Below are 13,626 nucleotides of genomic sequence, written 5' to 3'. Positions count from 1 at the left end.
TTCAGCAGGCTTTATTCTTAAAAATTGAGTCTTGTCCCATTTACTGTCCCATCGGAAGCCGAAAAATGCCGACTGGCATTAGGAGTGTATGGATCAAGACCTAAAGCGAAGTCTAGGGTGGTGATGTTGTAGTGTCGTAGCGTGTCGCTGTCAGTTCCGATTGGCCTGTTGATGTTGCCTTCCATGCGAGAATAGCTCCCAACATTAGGTGTTGTGTAGTCATTCTCTGTCTGAATGTCTGCTTTACGGCCGTCCATGGATAGGGCAAGCAGCCATTCATTCAGATACGCTTCGTGACGGAACAGGCACTGGTAGGCTGGATTCGCCATCAGAATCCAGATGCAGAGGTTGCCAACAATCAGGTCTGCTGACGTGTTACTGGCGCGCAGTGCACGGACGAAGGGGAAGTTTGGGTGGAGGATATGAAGTAGTGTAGTGTAGAGAATTGCCATCACGCTAATGGTGAATATGGCGACAAAGTGGAAGAATTCGTTGTAGGAGGACTGGACATTGCGTACCCGCAAAATATAGACACCAATGGCGAGCCAAATCGCCCACAGTATCCCAAGAGCAGCTATCTTGAACCCCTTTTGCATAGTCGCAAATCTCAAGCTCGGGGATATAGTGTAATGTAATTTTGTCATCGAGGGCCTGAGTCACTGAGCAAAATACAATCAGCATGAGACCAAACACCACCATCGGCGCATAGAACCCGACTCCACTACAGGGCTTGTTACGGTTGAAGACACGGTCGAAAGCTATGAGGCGGAACAAAACAGCCGACGAAAACGTGAAGGTAGCAGCGACCCGAACCCACAGTCCCCAAGCCTTGCAAACGCTCCAGGCGCCAATAACGACTACGTTTCCATTTGTCGCTATAGTCTCCGAAAAACCAGAGAAAGTTTGAAAAGTACATGAGAGTCATGACTGGCATGTTTTTTGCGCGTATTGGTCTGTATCCATGATTGACCCAACAGTACACCATCAAAAGCAGAGTTATCCCGTAGAACACGCCTCCAAAGATAATCACATCTCGATCTGTATCGCCCACTGGGTCTAGGTGGATGTCTAGAGGATGTTGCAGCGGCCACCCTTTCGGCGTCGGTGATAACGCGGCTGCGCAGAAATAAATAAATGTAGTTCGAGCCCATGGTTTTTTTTTTTTTAAATTTACAAGGTGAGGGGTTTAGGGGAAAATGAGGAAAGAAAGAATAAAGCTTTTGCAGGGCCTAACCGCTAGGCCGCGAGTCAACATGTTCCGATTTTATTAGCTGGTGCAACTGTGGCGACTATTTGAGCAGCAACAAAAGAAAGTGGGGGCAATTATCGTAACAGGGACCTGGATAGCATCGCGATTGTTGATGCTGCCGGTAAATCCGGCTTTCGGCCAGCCCTACCTTTTTCCACGTCCGATCATGGCACCTCCATCTGCACATTTAATTGCGCGCCTACATTGCGTGTCACAGTTGGCTAGCGGCCATAAAACAGAGATTAAGCGGCGATTCTCCTCATCCTAGACGCAGCGTATGCACGTGAATTGTAGCTCCTCGAAATATTGTAAACGGAAACAGCCCTCACAAAGGGCTAGCATTAAAGGAATGGATTGCCGAGGGAGGGGATCTAAGGGAGGGGGTAGATAGTCCGATTGAGGGAACGTAATTGCGGTCTTGGAGCCTGGGAAGAGGGGATGGGGTCATTATTGGATTTGAAAGAAGGGAACAAATCAAGGGAAAGCCCACACCTCATATCAGCACGTACAATGCAACATCATGGAAATAGCAGACACTATCGACTGCTAATGGATTTGCGCATCATGGGGATGCTCTAGTCGTCCCCTCTTTCACTGAAGTAATGAGCGAGACTCTGACATTGAATACAGCTGTGCCGACCACCGAGGGAAGGGTATCCGCTGTGCCTACTAAACCGCTTTGTGGTTGGGAATTGCACTTCGTTTTAAAAATAGCAGATTGGCATGCATTGTTGCAATAGATTTTTGGTTGCGCTACGCATTAAAGCAAGTGATTTAACTCATTGGGAGTGTCGTACTAAGAGAACCGCTTAGCAGCACAAAGGATCTTTGGTGACGTGGAATGCAAGCATGGGAGTATTGGGGGAGAGGATGCATATTCTAAGCTCTGCAAGACGTCTGATGTTCAGGAACGTGGGTGCAATGGGTATCCGCATACTTCGCCCTTTCAGGTGTTTGCGGCTTTTTGAAGCTTCAAGTATAATCCCGCTGCCAATTGCAGCATGATTGCCAATAAGGCGAGTGTCAATCGACATGACCAGGGTAGCTGTTGTGAGCCGACAGCCATCACGCAACAAAGCGGTGTTTTAGCGAATTGTTGCAATATTCAGTCAGCAAGAGTAGCTCCCACGTTTCATTGCTGTCATAAAAGGGAAATGAGTAAATAGAACCTCTGAGCAGGGCTGGCCAAATTGATGCAGCTGGTCTTTGCCTATTGCATCACCCTTCTATTCTAGCCTGCTTGGCTTCTAGAAAGCGATGCCTCTCTGTTAAATGGTATTCGCAGCGCACTGGACTATAAACCGCATGGTTGCAACCAATAAAACCTGCAGTTTGTCCACTACTCCCCAAAAGATGCAGCCAAGGGCAAAGATTGACAGGTGCATCTGGCTCTTGGCTATCTCAATCTTGATTCGAAAAGAGCAAGGAAAAAACAAGGTCAAAGCAACTTAATGTCGCAACTATTTTTGCATGAGCAGAATTTCATGTGGGTATATTTGAGATGCACATCGAAACAAAAAAATCATTAACTGGCGACTTCACAGAATGCGCCTTTCGCCATCAAAGCTGCCAAGGTCAGCATAGGCAGCGCTATACAGCGGGGCGTAGTGGTCTACACCAAGAGCATACTCCATGGTGAATGAGGTATCTTCGTGGCGAATATTATGATGTGCGTTGTACGAGTACGGCGACTGCATGTCGAGGAACTTCATGGTTGACATGCTCTCTTCCATGATATCAGCTCCACCCTGATGCGAAACTGAGGCACTCGAGACATGACCCGGGTTACCTTGCAGTGGCGAGTCAGGCTTGCGCCGGTCTGCCATCCTGTGGTCATTGATAAGCTGGTTTCCTCGGCGGAACTCGTCGCGCGAAAGCTTCTTTAGCCATTTGCTCAGGTACCGCTCACGATTGAACATGCGCTGGTATGCTGGGTACGCCAGGAAGACCCACATTGTCAGGTTGACTGAAACAAGGTCGAACCCTGTAATTAGGCACCTGACAGTTTCCATGAGCGGGAATGCCTTGAATGCTGCATGGCAGATCGTGTACTGGATCAGGCAAATAACTGCTATGATATAGATAATGAGGGACTCGCGGAACTCATTCAGACCTGACTTGATGCGCCGAATGCGAACAACATAAATGCCGGTAACGATCCACACGATCCAAATAAGTCCAATGCTGCCATAGCGCAGGCCGTCCGAGTACAGGCAAATGGTGAGGTCTTCGTTGTATATGATTGTCTTCTCATCGCTGACGAATTGTACGGTCATGCAAAAAGCAATAAGGCTGACAAAGAACCCGACAATCGGGCCATAGAACCCCCAGCCTCTGCATGGCTTTTGGCGGTTGTAGACGCGGTCAAGGGTGAATTTGCGGAAAAGCACAGCAGCAGAGAACGAGTATGTGGCAAGCATGTGCACCCAAATACCCCACCCTTTGCAGTGACTCCACACACCGACAACTCTGACGTTCTGGTTCGCCTGTATATCGCCAATGAACCAGAGCAGATCAAAGAAGTACCCGAATGTAATGACCGGCAGATTCTTTGCACGGATGGGCCGGTAGCTCCAGTTTGCCCAGCAATAAAGCAGGAGCAGGAATGTAATGCTGTAGAACACTATGCCAAGGTATACTACAGCCTTGTCGGTGTCGCCGACCGGGTCATAAGGTAGACCATTCGCATGTGCGATGGCTGCCTTCTCGGCATCTGTGAGACTCATTTTTGTGTATCCGTTTACAGAAATGGCAACAGGTAGAGGGATAAGGGAGGGAATATGAAAACACGCGAATAGAAAATCAATGCACAGAGAGGTGGGATAAGCGGAAACCGAAATAAAGGTTGACAATTAACAGAGGCAAGGTGTATCTTGGATTCGGAAACACTCCTCCACCCTGCCCACCAGTTTTGTCATGCTGCTATATAAATAAGTGCGGGGCGTTGCTGCCATTCAGGTGCGGCCACCTTGCGAGTCCCCACACTCGGCATCAAAATCGAGGGACAGGATATATGCAAGCCGGGACGTATCCGGTGAAGCAGCCAATGAATGGTGCCAGGTCCTGCAAAATAGACCAGATGGGCTGCACCAGAGTGCAGTCGTTTAATTGCACTGTCGCGCATCGGCTTAAACACAAAAGGAGAAAGATGAAAATCCCCTAGCACTGCAAAGAAGCGCTACAATGGAGATATGCAGCCTAGATGCATATCGCACTCAGGGCGTTTTTGGGGAGAGGTGGAGCCATTCCATTGCCGCTTCTATTTGGCCAGAAAGGCATACAAAAAGAAGCAGCTATTAATGATGCTGATTTATTAATTGAAGGAGCAACGGTGCTAAGGGATCGTTAAAGAATCTGTCGGCGATCTCCAGTAGACAAGGGCGGCTCGTGATAAAACGACGTATTGTCAAGGCCCATAGCGTACTCGATCATTGTGCACGGTACCTAGTATTGTGTGGCCGACGTGCAGTAAGAGCATGGCGGGTGCATGTTGATTGTTTCTAGAACCATGTTGATTGTTGAGGTTGTTGATGCCCTGATCTCTATAGGCAGAGGTTTGGCCTGGAATGGACCAAGGGGTTCCTTAGGGTAATCAAGGACTATACTGGTCATCGTAGACCTTTTGCAATATGTAGTTGTCTTTCTTGTTGTATGCCTTGGTCTTGAGCTGCCGCATCCATTTTTCTAGATAGCCATGGTAGTTTGAAGCACCCTGGAAGCCTGGGTACCTGAGGATGACCCAAATGGGCACGCTCCCAGTAATGTACTCCAGGATTGTGTCGCGGCAATGAACAGCCTGATGCAGCGGAAGCGATACGCGGAGAGTCCAGCACAGGCACAAAGAAAAACAAAATCAGATTCCCTTTGAACACTCCAAACGACAAGTTGAGGGTGAAAATCTTGATAGTGTATATGCCTGGGATAATCTAAATATACCAGAGGATTCCAGGAGCAACATACCTGAAAGATTTTACATAGACATGACCCTCAAGCACAGGATCATATTTGACAGTAGTGCCGTTCTTGTGCACCTGCGTGATACTGCAGAAAACTAAAAAGTAGAACGACAAAAGCGGTACTGGGGCTATAGAATCCATACCCATGCATGGTTTGCGGTGGTTAAACACATGGCCCAGGGCAAATACCCGGAATAGGAGGGCGCTAGAGCAGGCAAATGACCCTGGAATTCTGACCCAGGCACCAAGCGCCTTGCATTTAGCCCATGCGCCTTCGACATTGATATTTCCACTTGTTACCACATCACCAATGAACCAGAGGATGTACATAAAGTAGAACAGCGTAGTGAGGGGGAGGTTCTTTGTGTGGATAGGTCGATATTTCCAATTCAGCCAGCAGAAATCAGCCAAAAAGAATGTCAGCCCATACCAAGTTCCACCAATGATAATCGCAATCTTGTCTGCGGTGCCAACAGGGTCAAGCTTCACGTGCGGGTGCGTCCAGGCAAATACAACCTGTGCAGCACCCTTGGCACTCCTACTCTGTTCGGAGTCAGTCATATGAAGAGGTAATATGGTAAATAAAGCTTAGCAGTATCAATTGCGATGAAATGGAAAAGGAAAATATGAATGATTAGTGTTTGTTTTTTTTGAGGAGAGTAAGATGCAGATGTATGACAGCCTCTCTCCAACACTGCTATTTATTCACTCATCACATACCGATAGGTTTGCTCGTCACCTAGGGATGAACATCGCTATAATTAAAGTTCGGTCTATGACGGTACTACCACATGCTGGTCTTGACTGTCTTAGCTGTCTTTATGAAATTTAATGGCTCTACCGGGGTTGTATTTAAGTCTTTATTCTTGTGTCAAGGGAGTGCAGGATCAGACATAGTTCTTGTATATATAACTAGTACGCGAGCTGTCCGCACATCAAGCATGGCAAGGGGTCTGCGGTGCTTTGATGCATGAATGTGGCTTATCACGGTGGGGTCATGCTCTAGCCAGTGAGGATCGTGTTAAACCAGTAAAATATATGGCGGTATTTTGTTTTGATTGTTCATGCTATTAGCTTACTGACGCGCACCACTCATGGGTACTTAACCAGAGCTGATCCACCACAATGCAAAGGCAAGGTAAGGGTGGCCGAGCTGACTGAGAAAGCATGGTGTTGTTGGGGGTGGCTGGTGTAGCGGTGGAATGGTCTCTGGTTTACTGAACGTCGCACTTCGGGATCGCTCAGTCGGACTGTAAACAGGCGATTCTGGGGCAGCCATGGTGTTGCGTCACAAAGTAGGTGGTGTGTGAGCACAAGAAAAGAAATCGGCTGATGTGCGGTCTCTGCCTCCACACTAGCACATACTTGTGTCCCCAGCAAAGTTAAAGCAAGGGTGAACGAGCTAGTTGGCCCTCCAACCCTTGCGGTTTAAAAAAGTTTTTTTTGCCTGGCTTAGTGTCTCTCTAAGCTGTTTTCTCGCTGATTCTTGCTCTATTACATCTACTAAAGTCTTTCAGGAAAAGTTGCAATGTCAGATGTGTCAGATTCCCGCCGGAAGCTCGATGGAGTTGATCGGGGCCAAGGCCGGCACAGCGATGCCAGCAGAGATGCGGCGTACACTGCACTTGAAGGGTCTGATCCCTGCCAGTATCGAAGACTTTGCCAAGCAGGAGGCTCGCGCGTACGAGCAGCTCCAGTCCAAGGGCACGAATCTAGACAAGTACATCTTCCTGGCAAATCTGCGCTCGATTAATATCAACCTGTTCTATCGCCTGGTACTGAGCCACCTGCGTGAGGTAGCGCCGCTGATCTACACGCCGACCGTAGGCGAGGCGTGCATCAAGTACTCGCATATCTACCCGTTCCTGTACCCGTGTAAGGAATCGGTTGGCCTGTTTATCACCATCCATGATGTCGAGTCTATCGACGAGGTGCTGAGCAACTACAAGGAGACGATTTCGCAGGAGCTTGTACCCGAGATCTCGGTTATCACTGACGGCTCGCGCATCCTGGGTCTGGGCGATCTGGGTATCAATGGGATGGGGATTCCCATTGGTAAACTGCAGCTATATGTTGCTGCAGCTGGTCTCAACCCGGGTCGCTGTCTGCCCATTATTCTGGACTTTGGTACCGACACCAAGGAGTATCTAAACGATCCCCTCTACCTTGGCATCCGCGAGCGCCGCCCCTGATGACAAGACAGTAAGTTCAGTTCAATATAGTCTCATATGCAAGCCAGAATATGCCTATCTCACTAACCGCAGCTTGTCCAATGTTTATAGTTTTACGAGGCGACAGAGAAGGTTATCACTGCGCTGCACAAGGCGTTCCCAAACATGCTAATCCAGTTCGAAGACTTTAGCACGGACCATGCATTTGAGTTGCTTGAGGGGTGGCGCAACAAGATCCTGTGCTTCAACGACGATATCCAGGGTACCGGCTGTGTCATCCTGGCCGGATTTATAAATGCTGTCAAAAACGCTGGAATCTCGCCAAAGAACCAGCGCATCCTGTTCGTTGGAGCCTGGCTCGGCTGGCGTTGGTGTCGCCAAGCAGCTGGATTGAATACTTCATTTACGAACACCAGGTTCCTGAGGAGCAGGCCAAGGCCATGTTCTGGTTTGTCGACTCGCGTGGCATGATCACGGCCAACCGCGGCGACAAGCTGGCTGATCACAAGGTGTACTTTGCCCGCCACGACAACGGTGATGTGCAGTGCAAGGATCTTGAGGAGGCTATTGAGTACATTAAGCCAACAGCACTCATCGGTCTGTCGACCATCTATAAGATGTTCTCGCCCAAGATCCTGAGGCGCATGAATGAGCTGAACCAGACGAACCGCCCGATCATTTTCCCGCTGTCAAACCCTGCAGATCAAGGCTGAATGTTCGTTTGAGGAGGCCATGATCTACACCAACAATCGTGTGTTGTTTGCATCTGGCACCGCATTCCCGACGTACACTGTGCCTGAGACCGGTATTCGCCATGTTCCTGGCCAGGGCAACAACATGTATGTGTTCCCAGCCATTGGTCTGGGTCGGTGTGCTTAGCCAGCCCAAGTGCATCACCGACACCATGATTTTTGCTGTTGCCAAGGCGCTGGCCAACTCATTGACCGACGAGGAGCGTGCTCGTGGCGAGCTGTACCCGCGCATCGAGCGTATACGGGATGTGTCGGCTGAGCTTGCATCGGCGTTCATCACGCAGGCTGTCAGGGAGGATCAGGTGCGCGAGAAGTACTGGCATAAGGTGGCTAGTATAGCTTGTGGCGAGGCCAAGGACGTTATTCCTGATGGCAAGTACCCAGAAAAGATGCTGGAGGAGGTCAAGGTCCTGATGTGGTCCCCAGCTGCCAGTGTCGAGCAGTACATCTGCGATGCCATGGCTAGCCTGAAGTGATAAAATATTTGTGGACAGATCGTTTTTCCTTACACTCTTCATCATCTATATTATCGACCAAAAAGAATGAGAGGATAGTACCTGAAGGGTGTGGCATGGATGTATGTGCTTGATGTGATGGGTGCTATAAATACTGTTTGATTGTAATTAGGAAACCATCGTGTCTACCAGGAGACCAATTGTCAGACTGTATGCTCAGGTTTTTTTTTTTTTTTTTCAAACGCATAACAGGACACATATGTAGCTCTTTTTGCTGTAGTAGGTAAATGGTGTGTAGAAGCATGCCATTGCTGGAGCATTAGGTTTCTAAACACCCCTACCATTGATCACACGGGCTAGAGCCATAAGCTTATATGGGGCTTCCGCGCTAGCTGCACAAGGAAATCCAGTGCCTGCCAACCTTTTCCTGGCAGCTATCTGCCTATCCATCGACCCATCCGTATTCTTTGTGAGACCTCATTTGCAGACATGTCGGGCAAGGAAAACGCACGGGAGAGTCTGCGGCCCAGAAGATTCGATCTGGGCACCGATGACGACGATCTAGAGGCAATGCAGCGTGACTTTCTGAGGCACAAACGCACCAAGCCAGCAGCCAAGGTTATACGCCGGGCGCAGCCGCCTGCTGTGGGTACTACTATGACAGCCGCTACAGCCGCCGCTTCCAAAATGTCCACAAAAACGATACCAAAGATGCAGGATCAGCCGGCACCAAGCACTCATGAGGAGGATATCGGTGGAGCTGACTCTTCGCAGGTTATGGACTTTGTTCAGCGTATGTCGACCGCTATTAAGGAGTATGAGCGATCCGAGCCCAACTCGCCAGCACCACAGCCCAAGGTTGTTCCCAGCCAACAGGAGCCGCCTAAGAAGCTGTCGCTATTTGCACAGCGGCGGCTGGCAAAGCAGCAGGGAGACTGCAGGCGGCGCCATCAGCAAATCCAACAAGGTTGGTTTGGATAGCCGCAGCGACGCAACATTCCTACCTAAGCTGATGGCACCAGTGCCAGAGCACAAAGGTCACCGAACCCGTGCTGCCGCCTGAACCAAAGCCGCGCACCAATGGGTTCCCTGAAATTCCTACTGATTTCAAGCTTGCCAAGGCAGCAGAAAAGGACAAGCAAATAGCAGCAGAAATCGAGAAGCCAGGTTCTGACGAACACAAGGGTGGCGAGCTCTGGGCCCAAGTGCGTGGGCAGGCGTCAAAGGAGAACGAGGAGCGAATCAGCGGGATGTCGGCGGAGGAGATTGCTGAAGCTCAAGGCGAAATCCAGGAACTACTTTCGTCGGAGCTTATCGCCCGTCTGCGCGCCCGCAAGAAGAATAGCGTGGGTGCGGAAGCGTCGAAGCAGGGTACCACTACCAAGGGCCCAATGCAAGAGACAGTGGCTGGGAATTCAGTTCAAGAGCCTAGCACTGCCAAAAAGCAGGTCCGGTTTGCCTCAGTCGAGGATGCGAACGATGACGATGACGATGGCGATGACGATATGGTGCCTCCACCACCGCCTCCTGCCGAATGGGTCGATGAAAGTAGTGGCACAACTACTGGTGGCAAGCAGAGCAGCACCATCGACGCGGACAATAATGAAACTGGCGCCGATAGTGCATTCTACGGGCAGCTCAAGCGCAAGTATTTCCCGGCCGAGGTCGTTGAGGAGGCCAAGCTGGCGTGGATCCTGGGCCACAACCAGGCCAAGTCGCCGGTGGAGCGTGCGCTTCACATTAGCAAGAAGGAGGAGGAGCAGGCGGCCAGTGCTGCACTCAATCAAACCGCCAATGCGACTGAGGGGGATTTGATGGCCAAGGGGATCGCGCATGTGCGGTTTGCTTTTGATGGGCAGATCATGGCCGAAGAGACTGCCAGCGAAGTGCCCACACACCTGGGTCTGCACCACCATGGTGATGATCCTGAGCGACCCGGGTACACGATCCCGGAGCTGCTGCATTTGTCGCGTAGTACCGTACCGGCGCAGCGCACTGTGGCTATGAGCACGCTAGGCGCAATACTACATCGGATCAACTTTGGTGCCTGGGATTTGGCCCAGACGATCGAGGTCTACATGGGCTTGCTGGACTGGGAGGCTGAGCATTATTTTGCCCAAGGTATCGTTGATGCAAACAAGACCAGCCGCTGCGAAGCTATCGTTGCCCTGTGGACCTGGGTGGTTGAGATGGCAAAGTACAATACCCTGGTCAGACTCTCGTTGGCGAGTGACTCTAGCGAGGCTGATGCGCCGACTGGCCTTCCCGGCGCTGACATAAACCTGATGCCTGATTCAAAGGTTGCCAAAGGACCGCTGGTGAGCCGCACGTTTGCGGCGCTGGATCGCATTGTTACACCAGCGTTCCTTGCCAACATCTACGAGGTTGTGCATCTGTCGTTGGTCCCCGATCAGCAGCTGCTGATGCTGGCTGAATGCGTCAGGCAGCTGGGTCAGATGTCGGATGACTTCAAACAACGAGTCAACAAGGACGGAAAGCTGACGACGCTGCTGCAGAACCGCTATCCGTATCTCATGAGCAAATAAAGTCATCTATAATGCGCACTGGCGAATGTGTAGGGTATAGAAAAGGGGTACTGATTTTCGGGCTAGAGTCATTCCGATAACGCAAGGAGATGTTTTTTGTTTTGCACCTAAGCCATCTTCAGTAGTTGGATGCCTGGCGGTCGTAGTTGGCACCCCCAGCCTTCCGCAGCAGCAGCATGATCTCGTCGTTGGCAAGCTCTCCAAGCTCGCTGGCCGGTACCTCGATCGAGAAGCTGCGCAAAACATTCTTGACATCGCCCTTCTGCACACTCAGCTTGGCCTTGCGCATCACACGCGTACCCACGCCGCACCACGAAATGAAGACAAACTTGGTGCGTTGAGACAGCTCGTCGTTGGACATGATCATGCGGACATATCCGAACGCCGCCTGGTCGTCCTTCAGGTGTGTCTTCAGCTCGTCAAGACCACCTGTACCCGTGCCGCCCACCTTGAGCTCGTCCTTGCGGTCGTCGACAAATTCAAGCAGCAGCCAGTTGGTCTCACTCTTGTCTACAATACGTCAGGGTTATTGAGTGATATGTATGCATACAACTATCGAATGCTGCATGTACTTGAGTTTGGTAGCTGGATCAGCCTTCTGCGGTATGACTGGCTTTCTTGTAGTCACTTACCGTCACGAACGTTTTCGTATGCTTCCGCAATCTCGGGGTTCTAAAAAACGGAAATCGTGCTTGAGGCTGCTGTGTTGCTAGATGTAATGGCCTTGCCCATGCAATTCGTCATAATCGTGCCCACACTTACATCGCAAAGGCCCATGGTTAGAGGTTGTATCTTCTTAAAACAGTGCTAAAATATGAGGGACAGACAAAGGGCTGAGCCTGGGCTCTTTCTTCATGGTTTTGTCCGGTGAGGTCAGCTCTGCCAAAACAGGCAAGCTGGACCGTATCGAGCCGGTTCATTGGATATTATGACTCGCCTTGATCTAGATGAGCCGACATAGTAACAACATCGGGCTGCTCTGCATATTTGATCAGGTATGTGCGAGAGCTAAGAGCAGCAGGCGGGCTTATTTGAATGTCCTGCCTGGGGACCAATATGTGATTGTACTATCTATTGTATGCAAAACATGCCTACTATACAAGAACACAAACGTAATTACTGGCTAGCACTTGTAGCTGACTGCGCATTGAGATGTTAACAGATTCCTTTATATATTTCATTATATTTCGAAGCTACTCCATGCATAGATATCTCATTTCTGCCGCTTTATAAATTATATATGTACCAATGATATAGGAGTTCCCGTAGAAGTGGATTACCGAGAATGTGACAGAGATCTGACACGTTATCCCTGAGCCACCTTTGAAAAGCCTCATGAACCATAAGATGGGTGCTGCACGTGCGGACGGGTTTATGGTCATTAGGCATTGGTTCCAATTGGACCACTGGATTCGAGTGGGGTTCAAAATTACATTTCCTCGATTACATTCGATAGGTTTTATACACTGAGCGGCAAAATTGAGTCACAAAAATGGAATTCATCGAAAATCTTAATTTATTTCTCAGTACGACGTTCATTGAATATGATAAGATTAAATCATGGTGTATGTCATGCACTAATCCATTTCATGTAGTTATGTGCTTATCACTCTTGAAATAAGCGAGAAATTGACTATTTAAAAATATAAATTTTTGACTCAATTTTGCTCACAAAATTCGTCGATTTTTTTCTCACTAACTAGCATAGACACCATAGGTTTTTTTGACCGCAGCGATACGCCCAGGCATCGTGTTCACTACCCATGAATAAATGGTTTCATTTACTTATGTATATATAATTTCCTAGACCAATGCAACGTAGGTGCCAAAAGCGATGAATTTTGGCCTTTATCAGATAATACTCATATTGAAGCCCTATATGTGAGTAGCGCATCATATCTAGGGAACTACACTGATCATTATACAGTAGAAACAGTATTCATATCTAGCCAAGTGGTAGCCTAATTTGCCATTTATATGATGATGAATACTTTGGACATAATCTTTGCACTCTCCTACTGCTTATCATAGGTATGTAATCAAGGTATGTTTTATATCATCATATACACACTGGTCAGTATGTCACATCCCCCTCTACTAAGGAAGCAATAGCCATAGTTGTATAGAGATACACTACTCTAAACTCAAAATCTACTTTTTCTATTGTTCATAGATTCTGGTTTTCTTTTTATTTTTGGCAGAATAGAGTATATTCATTCAGATATTTCATTCTCAGTGTCACCTGTGGGGCATGTGCTTTGTATAGCAAGTACATTTGATTTGATCTATTATGTATTTGATTGGAAGGAGCTGCTTAAAGAAGGATCAAGAAAGTTGCAAAATTTGAGATTCAGATTAAATAGCTTATCATTAGGCACAGAGGTTACATATGGATATCTCATAGCATAGAGCAGATAGCCACAGTAGTATCCTCTCTACCTATCTATATATTGTTACTATAAAAAATCATGTCATAGAACTACATTGCTTCAATAGA

General features: G+C 48.8%; 6 protein-coding genes across 6 annotated transcripts; 2 read left to right on the top strand and 4 right to left on the bottom strand.

The window, feature by feature from the left end:
* Window positions 1-4: 4 nt before the first annotated feature.
* On the bottom strand, window positions 5-1,192 carry DL89DRAFT_267966 (uncharacterized protein). The gene is given in 4 exon segments (XM_040887738.1): window positions 5-587; window positions 661-882; window positions 929-1,032; window positions 1,052-1,192. The coding sequence occupies 4 exon segments, from the start codon at window positions 1,149-1,151 to the stop codon at window positions 18-20; spliced, it is 996 nt and encodes a 331-aa protein (XP_040742659.1). The 5' UTR covers window positions 1,152-1,192; the 3' UTR covers window positions 5-17.
* Window positions 1,193-2,725: 1,533 nt separating this feature from the next.
* On the bottom strand, window positions 2,726-4,120 carry DL89DRAFT_267965 (uncharacterized protein). The gene has a single exon (XM_040887737.1). The coding sequence runs from the start codon at window positions 3,973-3,975 to the stop codon at window positions 2,788-2,790; it is 1,188 nt and encodes a 395-aa protein (XP_040742658.1). The 5' UTR covers window positions 3,976-4,120; the 3' UTR covers window positions 2,726-2,787.
* A 721-nt stretch (window positions 4,121-4,841) lies between these two features.
* Window positions 4,842-5,766, bottom strand: DL89DRAFT_258033 (uncharacterized protein; the record flags this gene model as incomplete). The annotated part of the gene is made up of 3 exons (XM_040885573.1): window positions 4,842-4,933; window positions 4,978-5,165; window positions 5,210-5,766. The coding sequence occupies 3 exons, from the start codon at window positions 5,764-5,766 to the stop codon at window positions 4,842-4,844; spliced, it is 837 nt and encodes a 278-aa protein (XP_040742657.1).
* A 1,034-nt stretch (window positions 5,767-6,800) lies between these two features.
* Window positions 6,801-8,662, top strand: DL89DRAFT_278409 (Aminoacid dehydrogenase-like protein; the record flags this gene model as incomplete). The annotated part of the gene is made up of 6 exons (XM_040889498.1): window positions 6,801-7,348; window positions 7,386-7,407; window positions 7,488-7,717; window positions 7,762-7,995; window positions 8,039-8,215; window positions 8,256-8,662. 6 exons carry the CDS (start codon window positions 6,801-6,803, stop codon window positions 8,602-8,604), a joined length of 1,560 nt encoding a protein of 519 aa, XP_040742656.1. The 3' UTR covers window positions 8,605-8,662.
* Window positions 8,663-9,028: 366 nt separating this feature from the next.
* On the top strand, window positions 9,029-11,183 carry DL89DRAFT_267962 (uncharacterized protein). Its single transcript, XM_040887736.1, has 3 exons — window positions 9,029-9,476; window positions 9,514-9,550; window positions 9,612-11,183. The coding sequence occupies exons 1-3, from the start codon at window positions 9,073-9,075 to the stop codon at window positions 11,127-11,129; spliced, it is 1,959 nt and encodes a 652-aa protein (XP_040742655.1). The 5' UTR covers window positions 9,029-9,072; the 3' UTR covers window positions 11,130-11,183.
* Window positions 11,184-11,247: 64 nt separating this feature from the next.
* DL89DRAFT_284294 (actin depolymerizing protein) lies at window positions 11,248-11,906 on the bottom strand (the record flags this gene model as incomplete). Its single annotated transcript, XM_040889775.1, has 3 exons — window positions 11,248-11,639; window positions 11,762-11,801; window positions 11,892-11,906. 3 exons carry the CDS (start codon window positions 11,904-11,906, stop codon window positions 11,248-11,250), a joined length of 447 nt encoding a protein of 148 aa, XP_040742654.1.
* Window positions 11,907-13,626: the final 1,720 nt, after the last annotated feature.

The sequence above is a fragment of the Linderina pennispora genome, assembly GCF_002104995.1.
Source record: "Linderina pennispora strain ATCC 12442 chromosome Unknown DL89scaffold_8, whole genome shotgun sequence".
In the NCBI taxonomy this organism is placed as follows: Eukaryota; Fungi; Kickxellomycota; class Kickxellomycetes; order Kickxellales; family Kickxellaceae; genus Linderina; species Linderina pennispora.
This window is presented reverse-complemented; position numbering and strand designations above follow the sequence as displayed.

What these genes read in the sequence shown, in the direction of transcription:
- DL89DRAFT_267966 (XM_040887738.1), bottom strand. Translation starts at nt 1,151, where the DNA reads ATGGGCTCGAACTACATTTATTTATTTCTGCGCAGCCGCGTTATCACC. An exon ending in TACGCGCAAAAAACATGCCA is followed by an intron (nt 883 to 928) that starts GTCATGACTCTC and finishes GGTTTTTCGGAG; the next exon opens with ACTATAGCGACAAATGGAAA. An exon ending in TGCTGATTGTATTTTGCTCA is followed by an intron (nt 588 to 660) that starts GTGACTCAGGCC and finishes ACTATGCAAAAG; the next exon opens with GGGTTCAAGATAGCTGCTCT.
- DL89DRAFT_267965 (XM_040887737.1), bottom strand. Translation starts at nt 3,975, where the DNA reads ATGAGTCTCACAGATGCCGAGAAGGCAGCCATCGCACATGCGAATGGT.
- DL89DRAFT_267962 (XM_040887736.1), top strand. Translation starts at nt 9,073, where the DNA reads ATGTCGGGCAAGGAAAACGCACGGGAGAGTCTGCGGCCCAGAAGATTC. An exon ending in CAGGAGCCGCCTAAGAAGCT is followed by an intron (nt 9,477 to 9,513) that starts GTCGCTATTTGC and finishes GCAAAGCAGCAG; the next exon opens with GGAGACTGCAGGCGGCGCCA. An exon ending in CCATCAGCAAATCCAACAAG is followed by an intron (nt 9,551 to 9,611) that starts GTTGGTTTGGAT and finishes CACCAGTGCCAG; the next exon opens with AGCACAAAGGTCACCGAACC.